General features: G+C 33.7%; 1 protein-coding gene across 1 annotated transcript in view; it reads right to left on the bottom strand.

Moving 5' to 3' along the window:
- Positions 1-2,268: 2,268 nt before the first annotated feature.
- Positions 2,269-15,355, bottom strand: part of LOC123559507 (cilia- and flagella-associated protein 44-like) — a 36,003-nt gene continuing 22,916 nt past the window's right edge. The window contains exons 25-37 of the mRNA XM_053516845.1: positions 14,970-15,158; positions 14,216-14,400; positions 13,743-13,887; positions 12,448-12,452; positions 12,121-12,249; positions 9,414-9,528; positions 8,553-8,739; positions 7,750-7,871; positions 7,096-7,272; positions 6,510-6,706; positions 5,712-5,937; positions 4,842-4,976; positions 2,269-3,263 (exon numbers count right to left, since the gene is read on the bottom strand). Of these exons, the coding sequence (XP_053372820.1) occupies positions 3,066-3,263; positions 4,842-4,976; positions 5,712-5,937; positions 6,510-6,706; positions 7,096-7,272; positions 7,750-7,871; positions 8,553-8,739; positions 9,414-9,528; positions 12,121-12,249; positions 12,448-12,452; positions 13,743-13,887; positions 14,216-14,400; positions 14,970-15,158 (2,010 nt within the window). The 3' untranslated portion in view covers positions 2,269-3,065. The remainder of the gene's footprint in view (positions 3,264-4,841; positions 4,977-5,711; positions 5,938-6,509; positions 6,707-7,095; positions 7,273-7,749; positions 7,872-8,552; positions 8,740-9,413; positions 9,529-12,120; positions 12,250-12,447; positions 12,453-13,742; positions 13,888-14,215; positions 14,401-14,969; positions 15,159-15,355) is intronic.

Raw genomic sequence — 15,355 nt, 5'->3', positions numbered from 1 at the left:
AGCTTGCGAAGTTACTGCGTAGTTCAACACAAGTAAGTGCCAGGTCCACAATATCTTATGTACTGGAGCGACCGGGCCAATAGTTCTGTATCAGGCAAACCAAAATTACCTCCTGAATTGAAATCCCAGGCCCAAAAGTATTTATTACATTTTATTTTCGAGTCCGTTGCCCGAGACACAGATATTTGGCTCTATAACCCAGTTCACGTACATGATTCAAAGACAGACAATTTCCACAGTTAACGATGCAAAATACCGCCGAAGATACATATAGAGGCGCACATGAACGAGTTAAACAAACACGAAAAGAACATTAGGTTCAATGACATATAATTACGCAGACCGTATCGGCAGCTAATATGCTATACACCAAACTATGCATGCATATTTCCGACATTCACAGGTCAACACACATAAGCAACACATAAACCCCTTCGGATTTAGAAGAGATGCGTCGACTCCTTAGTGGAAATGTTCTACAGCATCATATGTAAGCTTAAAGCTGTGCTCGTTTCTAATATGTTATCCCTTTAATATACATGTATATAATTTTTGGATAATGTGACATATACTTAGCACGTATTTCCAGTTCGTTTCTTTATCCAGGTACCATTTAAGCTCAAAACCTGTACGTGGAGTTCTAAAAAGTCTAATGCACCACATATGTAGCCCATGCACAACATATGTATCCCATTCGGTTTTTCGCCCAAAAATATTTTTCTAGCAAAGTGATCACCATAATTTTCTTTTTCTGGGTGGGGTTTTGCATATGGAAGGTTTCGAGGGCAAATTTTAAGCAAGCGCAGGGCAATTACAACATATTTCCATCTGTTGATAAAAATGTTGCTAATTTTCAGTCATGATAAGTTTTTCTCTGTCATTTCTACAAATACAGGTAAGGTAAATGCACTTACGTGCTGCTTAATGTATACTCGGTTGCACTGCATCGCGATTTTTTTGCAAAACAATGTCATTTCCCCAAAATTCAATTACAAATAAAAACCTCACCTGTTTTTCTGCGAAATTTTTACCACATATGTACTACCGGAAGCACAACGTATGAATTTAAGCGGTGCCCATTTGGGAATACATATGTTGGATCCCCTCCCGTGTTTACAGGGATTTCGTGTGATGTTTTTTTTTCAAACGAATAAACCCATTTGCCCTGCCTAGCATCATATTAGATGTGCAGCACCGTCTTTGACAGTACTAGAATAAATAGCGATGGAGTAGAAGTGCTTGGTTGTGATGTTGTCACAGAGGTTTGTTGCAAGAGTACTTTGTTGTCATTTTCATTTTGTTGTAAGTGTCCCTTTATTGTCACATTGCATGATTGCTACACCACTTGGTTGCAATGATCCATTACTGCCCCAGCGCTTGCTTGCTGCAACACCAATTTATTGCAACAGTGCTTTGTTGTCATTGCATTTTGTTTCCATGGCACTTTGTTGCCACAAATCTTACAAACATAGGAAGTGCTTCACAAGTGCTTCACTTCCACAACACTTTGTCAGTATTTTGTTAAAAAAATGCTTTGTTGCCAGAGCACTTTATCATATGTGCTTTGTGGTCGTTGCTCTATTGTCAGTGTTTTGTTGCAAAAGCGCTTTGTTGCCAGAGCACTTTATCATATGTGCTTTGTGGTCAATGCTCTATTGTCAGTGTTTTGTTGCAAAAGCGCTTTGTTGCCAGAGCACTTTATCGCATGTGCTTTGTGGTCAGTGCTCTATTGTCAGTGTTTTGTTGCAAAAGCGCTTTGTTGCCAGAGCACTTAATTGCATGTGCTTTGTGGTCAGTGCTCTATTGTCAGTGTTTTGTTGCCAGAGCACTTAATTGCATGTGCTTTGTGGTCAGTGCTCTATTGTCAGTGTTTTGTTGCAAAAGCGCTTTGTTGCCAGAGCACTTAATTGCATGTGCTTTGTGGTCAGTGCTCTATTGTCAGTGTTTTGTTGCAAAAGCGCTTTGTTGCCAGAGCACTTAATTGCATGTGCTTTGTGGTCAGTGCTCTATTGTCAGTGTTTTGTTGTAAAAGCGCTTAATTTGTTGCAACTGTGCTTTACTGCAAGGTTACACAGAGTAAGTCTGAACAAGTAGCAAAAACTTGGATTAGACAGAAGCATAAAACTTTGATAATGGAATCTTATTCAAACTGTTACAATTATGGCGACTTGTGCAAGCCATAGAATTCAATATTTGACATAACTGGGTAATAAGACCACAACTAAATGTTATATAAATCAATCAGAACACTAGTAAAACAAACACCTGTTAGGATAGTTTTCTTTTTTAATAATATATTACTCGAAGCAATTCAAATAATTTTATAATCACATATAAATTTGTTTGACAATAAACAAACAATACTTGTACATATATATCACAGACATCCAATAAAGTGTAATGAATGTATCATAAATATATCATTATTGTATTCTCACATAAAAAGTGGACGGAAATTTGTTTCCAAACATGTCTTTAAACAGTATCTGGATGGACAAAAAAATCATTAAAAATAAAACTCCATTCTTGTAAAGCCGTATTAATAAAATACAGTCCAAATGAAGATTTTAAGTTTGAATCTAATATTACATTAAGTAAATAATTTATCAATGCTAAAGTCCATATTTATCATACCAACATGGATTTCATTTTTCTAATAATTCATACTGGAACCTATTTGCAAGTAATTTTCAGTTGTTGCATTCTACATTCTTAACATGTCCTTATGGCAATTTTGTACATTTTCTATGATTCAAATTAAATTGTTGATGACAAATACTTCATGTTACATAGCCAATATTCCATATAAGATATGACAGTGTATTTTTTCTTTACAACAACCTTAACTGTAAAATATTTAATTCGAACTACATGTGTATGTATTAACACAATATAATTCAAAGAAACATAGCAAGGAAAGAAAATACAGGTTGTTAAGGTAATTGATAAACAAACTGTTTTAATTTTCAAATCACACGATATTTGTTTCAAATCTTCTAACAATTTCAAAAAAGAGTTCAGTTTTATTTGTCTTCATAAACGTAAATGCAATGCATTTTCACAATTTAATTACTAAGAGTTCTCATGTTTGGGCTTTGTGGTAGTGGGGGTTGAGCAGGGGGCAGGATGTGCCCACCCTTCCGCGACAGCAGCATTATTTCCTCCTTAAGGGCGTCGATTTCTTGGGCTTGTAGCTGTACTAGTTGTATCAGGCGCTGTTTCTCACGAATGTCAGCTTTGCGGGCACCCGAATACTCCTCACCCTGAAATGTTCATTAACCATCAATTACAATAAAATGTCAAACTGCTATATTACATTTCTAGAAAGTAAATACATTCTGAGAAAATAAACACTAAGAAACAATAAAGGACAGAGCTATTCAACAAACAAAAAATACAAAAAAAGAAATACTATTACAATAAAATAAAATTGTATACAACCTAAATTTTCAGCAAATGTTATCTTTTAATTTCATTAAATTATAAATCCGAATTTATGGCAAAAACCTCATGACAGATTTTGAAGGAGGGAATCTTTCCAAAAAACAAAAAGCAGTGACTTAGCTCTGATAAATCGAACAATGTTACATATTCTGTGAGGCATCTTTATTCATGTTTTTAGAAGCTCTAGATCTATTTGTCATAATGAATAATGAAGCAATTTCTATGAACACTTCTGTTTTGATCGACCTTTTCCTTAACAAGGAAATTCTTTTAAGACAATATATACCATCATACAGCAGTCTAAAGAATTCCTAGGGTGGTAAAATGAACTTTTTAAATTTCAAAAATATCTTAAAAAGTTTTGTTTTTATCTTAAAAAGATTTTTTGATTGGATATATTCCATTGTATAAATTTCAGCCATTTTAAAAAAAAATAAAAATTTTTCACTTAATTTAAAAAGTGACTGTAATAAAATGTTCAAGATATATTAGTTAGCATAAAAGCAACATTTTCAAACACAAGTTTTGTAAATTTTAGCCAATTTTTTTTTTTTTTTTTTTTTAAATTTTTGACCATAAAATTGACACTACTAAATATACTTTAAAAATTTAAGGAGACCCTACTACCACTTCAAGATACATTTATAATGAAGTGTAGTTTATGTCTGGATTTTGCAAAATAAAGCCACAGCATAAAAAAACAAAACTTGTTATGGATAAGGTGGATCAAACAGTTATCTACACCAACTGACCATTTTTACAATAATCCCAGCCTCCAACCCTTTGCAATGCATCAGTAAGAAATTGCAAACTACTCTTTGCAGTAAATTTGCAACTGTGCAATGCATCAAAAATGAATGAATAAATGAATGAATGAATGAATGAATACAAACTGTGCAATGCATCAACAAGAAATTGCAAACTATTCTTTGCAGTAAATTTGCAACTGTGCAATGCATCAACTATTCTTTGCAGTAAATATGCAACTATGCAATGCATGAATAACAAATAACAGAACTATTCTTTGCCGTGCAATGCATCAATAAGAAATTGCAAACAATTCTTTGCAGTAAATTTGCAACAACTATTCTTTACAACTTACCCCTTTCTTTAACTGATTAATAAGATAAGGATATTATGTACAATCAAATGAGAAAGAAACTTTGTAACATAAACTATACTATGTTTAAGTTGAACTCGTACTAAAAGATTTCAGTTAAGTCAAATATATACCTGTAGGAACTAATTTTGCCTCCGTAAATATTTTACTGCTGTTGTACGAACGTATAAATCTAAAAAAAAAGTATTTAATTTCAATTTTTTACTTAAAGGAAGTTTTAGTTTAAAAATTTAAGGGCTGTTTAAACAACAGTAAGTGATGTAGAGAAAGAAATTACCAGATTTTTCTGTCTTGAGTCGAGTGCCCCTTCAGATCCATGTCTGTTGTTCAATAAATTTGAAAGTTGGTTCAAACGTTTTGTATTTTCTCGTATTAGATCTGTTATTTGGTTCTTCTTCTCTACGATCTTTTCCTGTAAAATTAAAATATTGTGTATCAAAAAGAATATATGCTGTTTGATATATGAGTAAATTTTGGGGACTAAATAGAACCTGGTACATTTTGACATACATTTTATACAAAACTAAGTGTAAAGGTAAAAAGAAATAAAATTGAAGGTTTTGGTAATACCATCTGCTCTCATTTCAACAAAAGATATGGCAGATTGTAAAATTTTCTGCAAAAACATAGGCAAACATTACAGATGCTGTCCATAGATATTTCTACAGTGCCAAGTTTTACCTGGCTTTTTTACAGCGGATATTGACTGTGTCTGCTCTTCAGAACAAGCAATCTTACAAATCTCAAATGCGTTTAACCCTTATCATGCTGGACACGATTTATTCTGCCATTGCAGATCATGATCAGCTTGCACATCCGTGCAGTCTGATCATGACCTGCACTGTTCGCCATTCAGTTAGTATGTTTTTGGTAAACACCCCTTTTAGCAGGTAACGGTACTGCCCAAATTGAAAGATGGACAAGCTGATTATAGAAATTTAGCAGGGTAATGATTAAAATATGACAATTTGGTGACGAATTTTCATGCTGCTTTGGGTACTCCAAAATCAGCTCATTTCCTTGATCAGATGAAGATGCACAAATGGTTTAGCAAGAAAACAACCACTATCATTCTTCACATTTGTAAGTATTTCACAAAAGATACATTTCAGAGTTGCATTTAAAACATGAAAACTGAGAAACCTACATTCCACTCTACAACTTCTTCCGCACACTGTATTTCAGTCATTCGTAATTTTTCTTTGAGCTCCTCGATGTTTCTGTTCACAGTGACCGTCTCTAGTTTCTCAATGTCAACAACGCAGCCAAACTTGCTGACCATCATCTCCTCGCAGTCTTTCTCCATTTCAGTCATCTTTGCTTCAAACACTTTACGATCCTTTATCAACTGAACATGCTTCTTCTTAGACTCTCTGAAAATGAAAATCAAACTGTCTTCATATCCGAGACCAGTGTCTAATGCACCAAGGCCACTACGTGATAATGTGGAAAATGAGTGTCTTATATCGAGGGCAAACTGCTGTGAACTAGCTGTTGATTACTAGAAACTTTTGTATACCATCACATATAGCCCAGAGCATCTGCAGACTGAATTGGTTTCTGATTGATTCTAGGACAGTGTTCGACTTCTAACTGAAAGCCTCTTCAGACTGCTCAGCACTGGTACTTTTAGCACAAGCCTACAAACAAATGGTCTAGGCAAGGCAATGTTCTCCATGATAATTTTACAGAAAGATTATATATCTCAATCCCTGTTTCATGTGGGGAAGTTGAAACTTACTTACTGGGAAGAACCACCTGTGAACTTCAACAAATCAAGTAGATGGCTCTCTCACAAAATGACCTAAGCAAGGATCGAGTCCACAGAGTTGTTGGGCAACTAATTCAAAGTCGACAACTTAACTTTTCGGCCACAGGCCCCTCAACACATCTAACAACAGACCACACAATTACCCACTGTACCCAGCAGTTCACATCTATTTACCTCATGTATTTTTTCTGTGAATGTTTTTCATGCTCTAATTCTTTAATTCTCATTTGCAGTCTGGTGACACCATTAGACTCAAACACGAGTGTCTGACTAAGATCCTGAGGCAGGATACCGTTGATCATGTACTGTATCTGATGTAACTTCAGTGACACAACCACATCAAGCTCGTTCAACTTCTGCTGCTTCTCAAGCTAAAATAGACAATATCTACAGCTGTGAAAACGGGTATTTCTAAGAAATTGTTAATAGAATTCTCAAATTTTGTAAGGTCTTTTTTACCATATATGACACTTGGCACCAAAATTCAATTTCAAAATTGTTATCCAATAGGCCATTATCATAAAATGACCCTTCTATATCAGAACCCTTAAAACGGAAATCTGTCACAAAAAAAATTTTTTTTTTTCATCCCCGATTGTGTTTTCCTACTGAAAATAAACCAACTAATTAATTTGGAGCCCATTAGGTTTAAAGACAGGTTCCATAATACAAACTAAATCGTTCACCTGCAAAAGACAACCAAAAACCATCCCAAGCTCCTGTGGTTTCTCATTACGACAATGAGCTAACAAACATATACCTGGAATGCCTCTAGATCTTGCTGAGCAGTTTTCAGTCCATTGTCAATAATCTTAGACTTTTTATGGAAGCTATCTAGCTCTTTCTTCAGAGTGTCATTAGTTTTCTTCTCTTCAACAAGAGCCTCCTCAATGTCCAACCTCTTCTCTCGTAACTGACAAGTAGCTTCGTAAAGGTTCTGAAATGAATAACATAATACTACTAAAAACACACATTTATTTATCCAAAAAGAATTTTGAAAAAAAAAAAAAACATTTAAATTTACCTACATAAAATCTACTTTTCTATTCTTATTTTAAAGCCTAAAGCATACAGCTTTTAAGAGTTAATACACTGCATTATACAGTTCTAAATGCCTAAAAACTTTTCTTTTTTCAATTTGCTTAAAAACAGTACTAATGTTGGTTTAAACTTTTTTTTTCATAATTCATATATATATACAAAAATAAAAACAATGAAATTACCAGATTTGTAAAATATTCTGTAAATTTATCTCCAAGGAGTCAGTAACTGGGCGTATTATTGTTATATACAGTGTAAACTTTATGTTAATTCATATTTACAAAAAAATAATGAACTGTTGAATGTCAAATTTGAACACAAATGTTCATTTTTAATCTAATAATTTAACATCACATTAAAACATTCAACATACCTGATCACAGCCAGGCGGACAAATGTCAAGATCGTAACCTCCAGTCTCAGATTCATCATCATCCTCATCCTCGTCCCAGTCAGAATCATCATCTGAATCTTCATCACTATCTTCATCATCATCTGTAACAGAGGATTACTAAATAAAGTAATAGGTTAAATAGAGGTTCAAAGTAGTCATAATCATATCAAACTGAGTATCAACCTTACACTATACAGAACGTTTATGTTTACTACACTCCTTGACCAGGCTAGTACCAACGCCTTGGTAAGGAATGGACTAGATTGTGGTCAAACTCCTCTCTCACTGGGAGTCAAAACTGTACCTCCTGATTCAGAATCTGACACTCTACCACTGTGTCATTTTGAACTACTTTGTGCAGTGGAGTATAAAGGATTTCAAATGTTATTAGCTGATCTTATACCAAATCACTAGAAACTGTGCTGCTCGGTAACATTAACAAACTGTCTTGTAAAAAGGCATAAAACTAAAATGAGCAAAATCAATACACAAGTCTGGATGAACATATAAAATAGAAAACAACTTTAACACGAATTTTCTGGTAAATTATCCAGTATTATAGTCAAGGAAAAAAGGTACATTTACCTGGTTTTAAGAATTAGTGTTTTAGAAAATAAAGAAGTTTATCATTACAATGATAAAATAAAAACATACATGAACTAAAGACAATACAAGTGACCAGAAATTACGTTACTTTTCAGAAATAGCTACAATAATTTGGTCTTTTATGTTGTCAAAGTAACATAAAGGGAATTTTTTTGGCTAACAAAAAGTACACGTACCATCACCTTCTGTAGCCTTCTTCTTAGATCTCTTAATTCTCTTCTTGAATACTTTGGTTAGGTAGTCGGCAAACTTGTTGTTTTCACCGAGAGAAGCTACAAACTGAGCATGTAAAGCTTTCTCTCTCTCCTGTAACTTCTCTATGTCCTTCTTCTTTACTTCTAGTTTAGATGTTACATCTACAATCTACATAATTGGAAATAAAGTTAAGTGTACATCATAAATTGCTAAAAAATTTAAGTTTACCACAAAATATTTTGTATCAGCAACTTCAATATGTATATGCTTTCCTTATTTACGAAGCCTTTATACTCAATAAGGTTAGTTCATTTGTTGTTCTAAGATTAACAGGTGGAAACTGGAATCTGTCCTTCCTTAAAATCTTTGCTATTTAACCGTTGCTATATATTTATCATCTTACATGCAGTGAGACATAAATTACAAAAGAACCTCAATGAATCTGTAATGAGTTAGTTTACACTAATTTATTTCAGGTTGATTGTGAAACAAGTTGAAGCTGATACTGCAATCCTGATGGTATCTATCACTGAGGGTATCAGCAACGAGAAACCAGTTTCTTTTTAATGTTAAGCAGCAAGCAAGGGAGCTAACTGTGAACCATTTTGCATGTTTTGGTATGACAGCAAACCCTTAATCTCCTACACTTGAAGTGAGTGCTCTACCACCAGTTGGTTGAAAAGCTCAGTCAGAGCTTATCTTGAACTGTCATAAGTCTTGCCAAATTAAAATAAATATTATCTTATCTTATTTTTACCAAGCTACCTAAATGGTAGTCATAACAAGTTGAATAAAAATCTTTAGAAAATAGACTGCATTATACAATTCTCTAATTATCCTACCTTTGCCTGCATATCAAGTTTTTCTTGCTGTTTATTGGTGACTTTCTCTGCAAGGACGTCTTCTCTTTTCTCATACTCTTTGAGTAGTACCAACTCCTCAAACAATGTCACTTGTCTGTCATATAATATAACATATAACAGTTTTATTGGAAGACATTTTGTCAAAATTCAGCTTTCATTCAAATTTAAAAGAATCTTTTTTCTGTAAGGCATAAAATCTGAGATGTTAGGACCCAAAGTTAACTTTTATTTGGGATACACAAGTCTGCCAAGTCTTTAGTCTATTTAGATGATGAGAACTGATATTGCCAACTTTTATTCAAGATGTTTTTTTTGTAACTTTTCCCTGTTGTAGAGTATATAAATGTTAAGACAGTTAGATATCTTTGTAGTGGAAACAAATAGTTAAATAATCAATTCAAATACATGATATTTTACAAATTCATATAGAAATTTCTTTCTCTGATAAATAAAAGCTGTCTTACTGAGGCTTCCATGACTATTCGTCGAAAGACATTTGGTCGAAAAGACATTAGACAGAAAGGACAATTAGTCGAGTGTACAATTGGTCTCATAGGACTTTATGTCGAATGTATATTTAACAGAATTTTCGTCGAACTTGGTCGAATTTAGTCGAATTTAACTTACCCAGTTTACAGTTTTCAGTAAGTAGACTCAGCTTGATTCATCATCAAATATTTATTCATCATAACTTAACCTCAACTCTAATCGAACAATACACAATATACTGTTAAAAAATCACATGTTACATTACAATTGATGACAGCAGCACTTGAAATTCCATTTAAATAACATTGTCTAGATACACCATAAAGTCAATATTTGATGTTAAAGCTTATTCCCTTCAGAAAATCCAAGACCGGATTATGATTTCTCGTTTGTGAACATAATTCGTCTAATATTCTTTCTAATCAAAAGGACTTTAGGGAATCAACAACAAACAACACCTTTAGGCGTTTACTGATCGTTTAATTTGAGTAATTATCAATAATAATAATTTATTTTCGACCAAGTGTCGTGGCCTGTTAATTTTATCGACTAATTGTCGCATTCTGCATAATGCCCATTAGGCATAATGTCTTTTCGTCCATTTGTCTGTTCGACCAAACGTGTTTCGACGAAATGTCGTGCACCCCTTACTGAGTGCTAAAATTTTTTGTTTCTTTTGGGTCTAACATGACCAACAGTATTTCAGTTATGTAATGGCAAGTAGTTAACCTAACCAGTGTTCTCGGCTTCTGTAACAGTGTCAACCTGACACAATGTCTTTTATCATATCATCACGGAGAACATATTACACCTCACCCGAGGATCAAACTCACGAACCCATGATTCGTAGATTGTTATTGTGAAATTGATAATAATTGTGGCAGACTAAATGTTACGGATTTTGTGGTTGTATCAATCTATAAAGTCAAGTCCCAATGAACAAATAAAATTATTATCAGTATTCATTTTATCTACAAAAGTTGAAATCTAAGAATTCCTGTGCCCAAAATAGCAGTTTTGGTCAAAACCACTAAATTTCATACCCACCAAATAAACGATTTGACAGTATGTGTCTCTTAAAATAAAACAGCTGTGAAAAGACCGATCAATAAAAACTAGGGATGGGAACGAATGTTCGAATATTCGAATATTCGAAAATCGGTCGAATATTCGAATATAAAAATCAAATTCGAATATTCGTAAATTATTGTATATTTTTTTTTTCAAAATAAGTTTCATTGATTTTGGGCAATATGAACCAGACATACAGAATAAAACCATGTCATGTTAGTTTATCACGTATCAAAAGATGTCCAATTAACAAGAAAATAGCAATGCATAATTGGCAGGGGCCATCGTTACTTATTAACAGTTTGCAACAGGCGTCAATGTGTCAGATGCATGTCAAAAGATGTCCAATTAATAAGAAAATTGCAATGCATAATCACCTGGGGTCATCGCTACGGATTAACAGTTTGTATTAGGCGTCAATGTGATATCATTTTATCTTTTGTTCATTTTTATTGGCGCCTGTTTTATGTAACAAGTTGTAGATTTTTTTTTTCGAAAACAATACCAAACGTAGATATTGTCGATCTTTTCACAATATTTTGTACGACGTTTCAGACCATCCGCAGAATCGGTTTTCATCCGCAATCGGCTGTATTCGAATTATATTTTGAAGTAGTTAATAATAAAATCAAGAAAAACGTTTAAGTCTGCCTTACTTGCATTTTACACGACGATTGAATTTTTTCAAAATGGCGGCGGTAATACAACAGCGCGTCACGTGTTTAAATGGGACGACCTGCTATTTTTAGATAAAATTGCGACGGTCTAAATTATAATCGTTTTGATTTTTTGTATCATTTTGAAGCTAAAACACTGAATTAGTTAAATATGTTCATGATTATACTGACAGAATCGTGAAATAAAACGCTAGGATCGGCGGGTTTCGCTATGTATGATCGGGTTACCCGAAACAAACATTTTTTTTTGGCCTTATTTACGATGATCCACGCTTTAAACAAATGAATACGTTGTGTATATGCCAATCATTTAAATAAGAATTTAAATCTTCCATTAAAACTAACCGAATATTCGAATATATTCGAATATGGCAAACCGAATATTCGAATATTGATTTCAGTATTCGTTCCCATCCCTAATAAAAACAAAGAGATGATGTGAAAATTACCTGAGGTCAGCATTCTTCATGATGATGTCCAGTCTAAATTTATCATGACGTAGCAGACGCAGTTCAGCATCAAAGTTTTTCAGAAGATCAGCAATACGATTGAGCAATCTGTCCTGTTCATATGTTAACCTGTAATGTACGTGTTAGAGGCTATTTATTCAAGAGAGTTGCTATTCATCAGTGTTTGATTCTATTTATTTTTATTCATATTGGTGGATATTTATGCAATTTAGATGCTATTTCTTCACATTGGATGCTATTTATTCAAGTAAAGATGTGCATTTTAAGGAAGGCCATAGCATGAACAAGAAGTCTAGTATGAGTTACCTTTTCTTCAACATGTGTTTTAACTAATCTCTCATACTGAAAATGGATATTCAAAACCTCTTGTCAGATTTTTTTTTTAAATCTTGATAGAAATTTTAACTGTTTTCAAGATAGTAATTATAGCAGACGGAAAACATTCAGTAACTGTGAGTACATATTATGGTAATAGTCATCAAACAGAAAGCACGGGAGTCCTGCACTTTTTTCAGTCAAACCCCAAACCCTTTGTAAAACCCTAGATTTTCCCAACCCATCGAATAGCATCTCCCCTTTTATATTTTTTTCATCTGCAATTTTAAAAACCCAAAATCGCCAACTTAAAAACCAAAAGAATTGAGGAAAAAGCTTTTCAAATTTCCAAAACTGGTTAAACAATTTTTTAAAGAACAAGCCCCCTTGGGACATTCACCTGATACTTCAGCTTTTTTTTATCTGTTCTTCAAGGGAGATAACTCTTCTTCATCCATTTTTCCGGGTTGGTCTATTGTGTCATCTCGCCCTCAATTTCTCACTGTTTTTGTTGCTTTTTTGTCAAGGTTTTGGGGAGGCACTAGTAAATCCTGTTAAAATGATATTTTGATATTTTAAAGTATATTTTTTTATGTAAAAGTTCTGAATACTAGCAATTTTTCTTTTCTGTGGAATGCGCAGGTGCATTGTTTAAAAAAGATTGCCCCAAAACTCGGTCATCTGATTTGTTTTATTCCGAGTTTAGTCTCAATATTTCATGAAAAAACGTTCCTGTTTTTTAAAAAAAACGCAAAATACTTTCTAGCTTTTCAACTTTCCCATATGTAACAGAGAAAAAGAATTCAAAACTATGAATATTATCTTGTTGGTCAAGATGTTTGAGAATGCACCTTCCCTTCCAAACAATCAAACATGCAATGCTCTAGAATACTTTTTCAAAACTTTTTCTATTAAAGTAGCTGGCTTGGTATTATTATGATAATACATTTGCATGTACTGTTACTGTAAATTCATGATGATGTGAAAGACAGATATTTTCACTATACATGTACTTTGAAATCATGATTATCACTGGGACAATTTTTTTTCTGAATGTTTGTGCCAATCCATGAAGTTAAATACTACAAAACAATTAAAATTTCCATTAATTTTATCTCCGGAAGTTCAAAGCCATGAATTCATATCAAATAACCATGAAATAGCCATTATGGCTAAAACCATGAAATTTCATGCATGCAAAATCAAGTCACTTTACAGCAGACTTTTCAATTTTCAAATTTTTTGTAAGGATAATTAACAAAAAGATCTGATTTTACATTACTTACTGTTTTCTTGTCACCTCCTCCTCCACCAAACCCTCCAAATCCCCCGAACCCTCCGGACTCCTGTGTTCCTTTCTTTGCAGCTGTTGCTTTCTCTGCCATCTCCTTCTTAAAAGCAATCAATGTCTCACGGGTGTATTCTAACTTCCTGAAACAGAAAACACACCTCCTTGTAGATGAGCCTATACAAGTTTCAATAAACTCAAAGTGAATGTTTATCTGTGATTCTTTTACTGAAATGATGCGTTTATGTTGAAACAGAGGCCAGACAAAAATCATTTAAATTGTCCATAATTAGTGAAAATGATATTTCAGCTACTGTGCAATATTCAATACACATGTATTCATGGGAGACTAAATCATGGGTTATACATGTTTGCATCAAACCAGGAAATAAAATCCAAAACAAGCAAAATTCCTAATCTTTTAACTTGACAAATGTATTAGCAGATTCGGAATTTTCATTTTTGCCTTACTTTTCTGGCATCTCGTCAGGATGCATGACCGGTACTGGTGGGACAGGTTTGACCAGGGAGGCTTCCAGGTTGGCATGTACAAGTTCGAGCTCTGCTGTGAGGTCCTTGATCTCTTCTATGACTTGAATCTTCTTGTCCCTACAAGCCAACAGCCTCTGATTGAACTCATACTTGTTCTCATGGATCTGTAATATAGTAAAATCATAATGCTTGAAGAAAATTGTGTAAAAAATAATGTATAAATACTTTATTAAAGGCAACATGACTGGTTTTTTATTATACATGTAATCTTAAGTGAACTACTGTATATTATTATATGGATATATCGTAGGCCGAAAAGTTTGCACATTGCTATTCCAGGCATTACGTGAATGGAAATGTTCGCCAATCCCTGAAAAACTGATTTTAAGTGCCAAATTTAAGTATCTTTACTTGACTATAATGACGTGTCTTGGTCAATGTGGAAATTTACACTGACTGATACTTTCATGAATTTTTTTAATTTGCAAAAAACTTTCCTTACACAGTATACACAGGCACTGTCAAAAACTTTGAGTGGGGGTGGGGGAGTAACCTGTGATGGCCTGATAATCTCAGAAGTGAGAATAAAATGGAAATATGAAAACAAACCTGCTATTACAATTTGAAGGAATTAAAACATGTAATTGGTCTTATCTAGGTGAACTGACTTCACTTCAAATGTAGACTACTTGTTGATACAAGACATCAATTTGTTAAAATTATTTATACATACAAGATCTTTTAGCACCAAAAGCCGGCCCCTGGCTTTGTCAACATTCATCCTGAGATGGTCAGGAACCACGTAGTCATTGGCCGTCTTCAGTTTATAGTCTCCCATGTTGTCTTTTGCTTCCTTGATGGCGGAGATGTCAGCAGGATCTTCGTAATCATCATCTGGCTTGGTTTCATACAGCTCTTCCCACTGAAAAAAAGTGTAAAAATATCTTATGAAACAGTCATGCGCTGATTAATCGCTATGCTGATGAATCATGTGTAAAATATCCATGATGAGATCTCTGGTGAAACTTTTCATTGTTCACAAATTCTGATGTCCTAACAATGTCCCAAAATAAGTTGTATTTGTTGGATGGGTAAAATTGATGCTCTGAACTAATGATG

The sequence above is a fragment of the Mercenaria mercenaria genome, chromosome 10 (assembly GCF_021730395.1).
Source record: "Mercenaria mercenaria strain notata chromosome 10, MADL_Memer_1, whole genome shotgun sequence".
NCBI classification, from domain to species: domain Eukaryota; kingdom Metazoa; phylum Mollusca; class Bivalvia; order Venerida; family Veneridae; genus Mercenaria; species Mercenaria mercenaria.
This window is presented reverse-complemented; position numbering and strand designations above follow the sequence as displayed.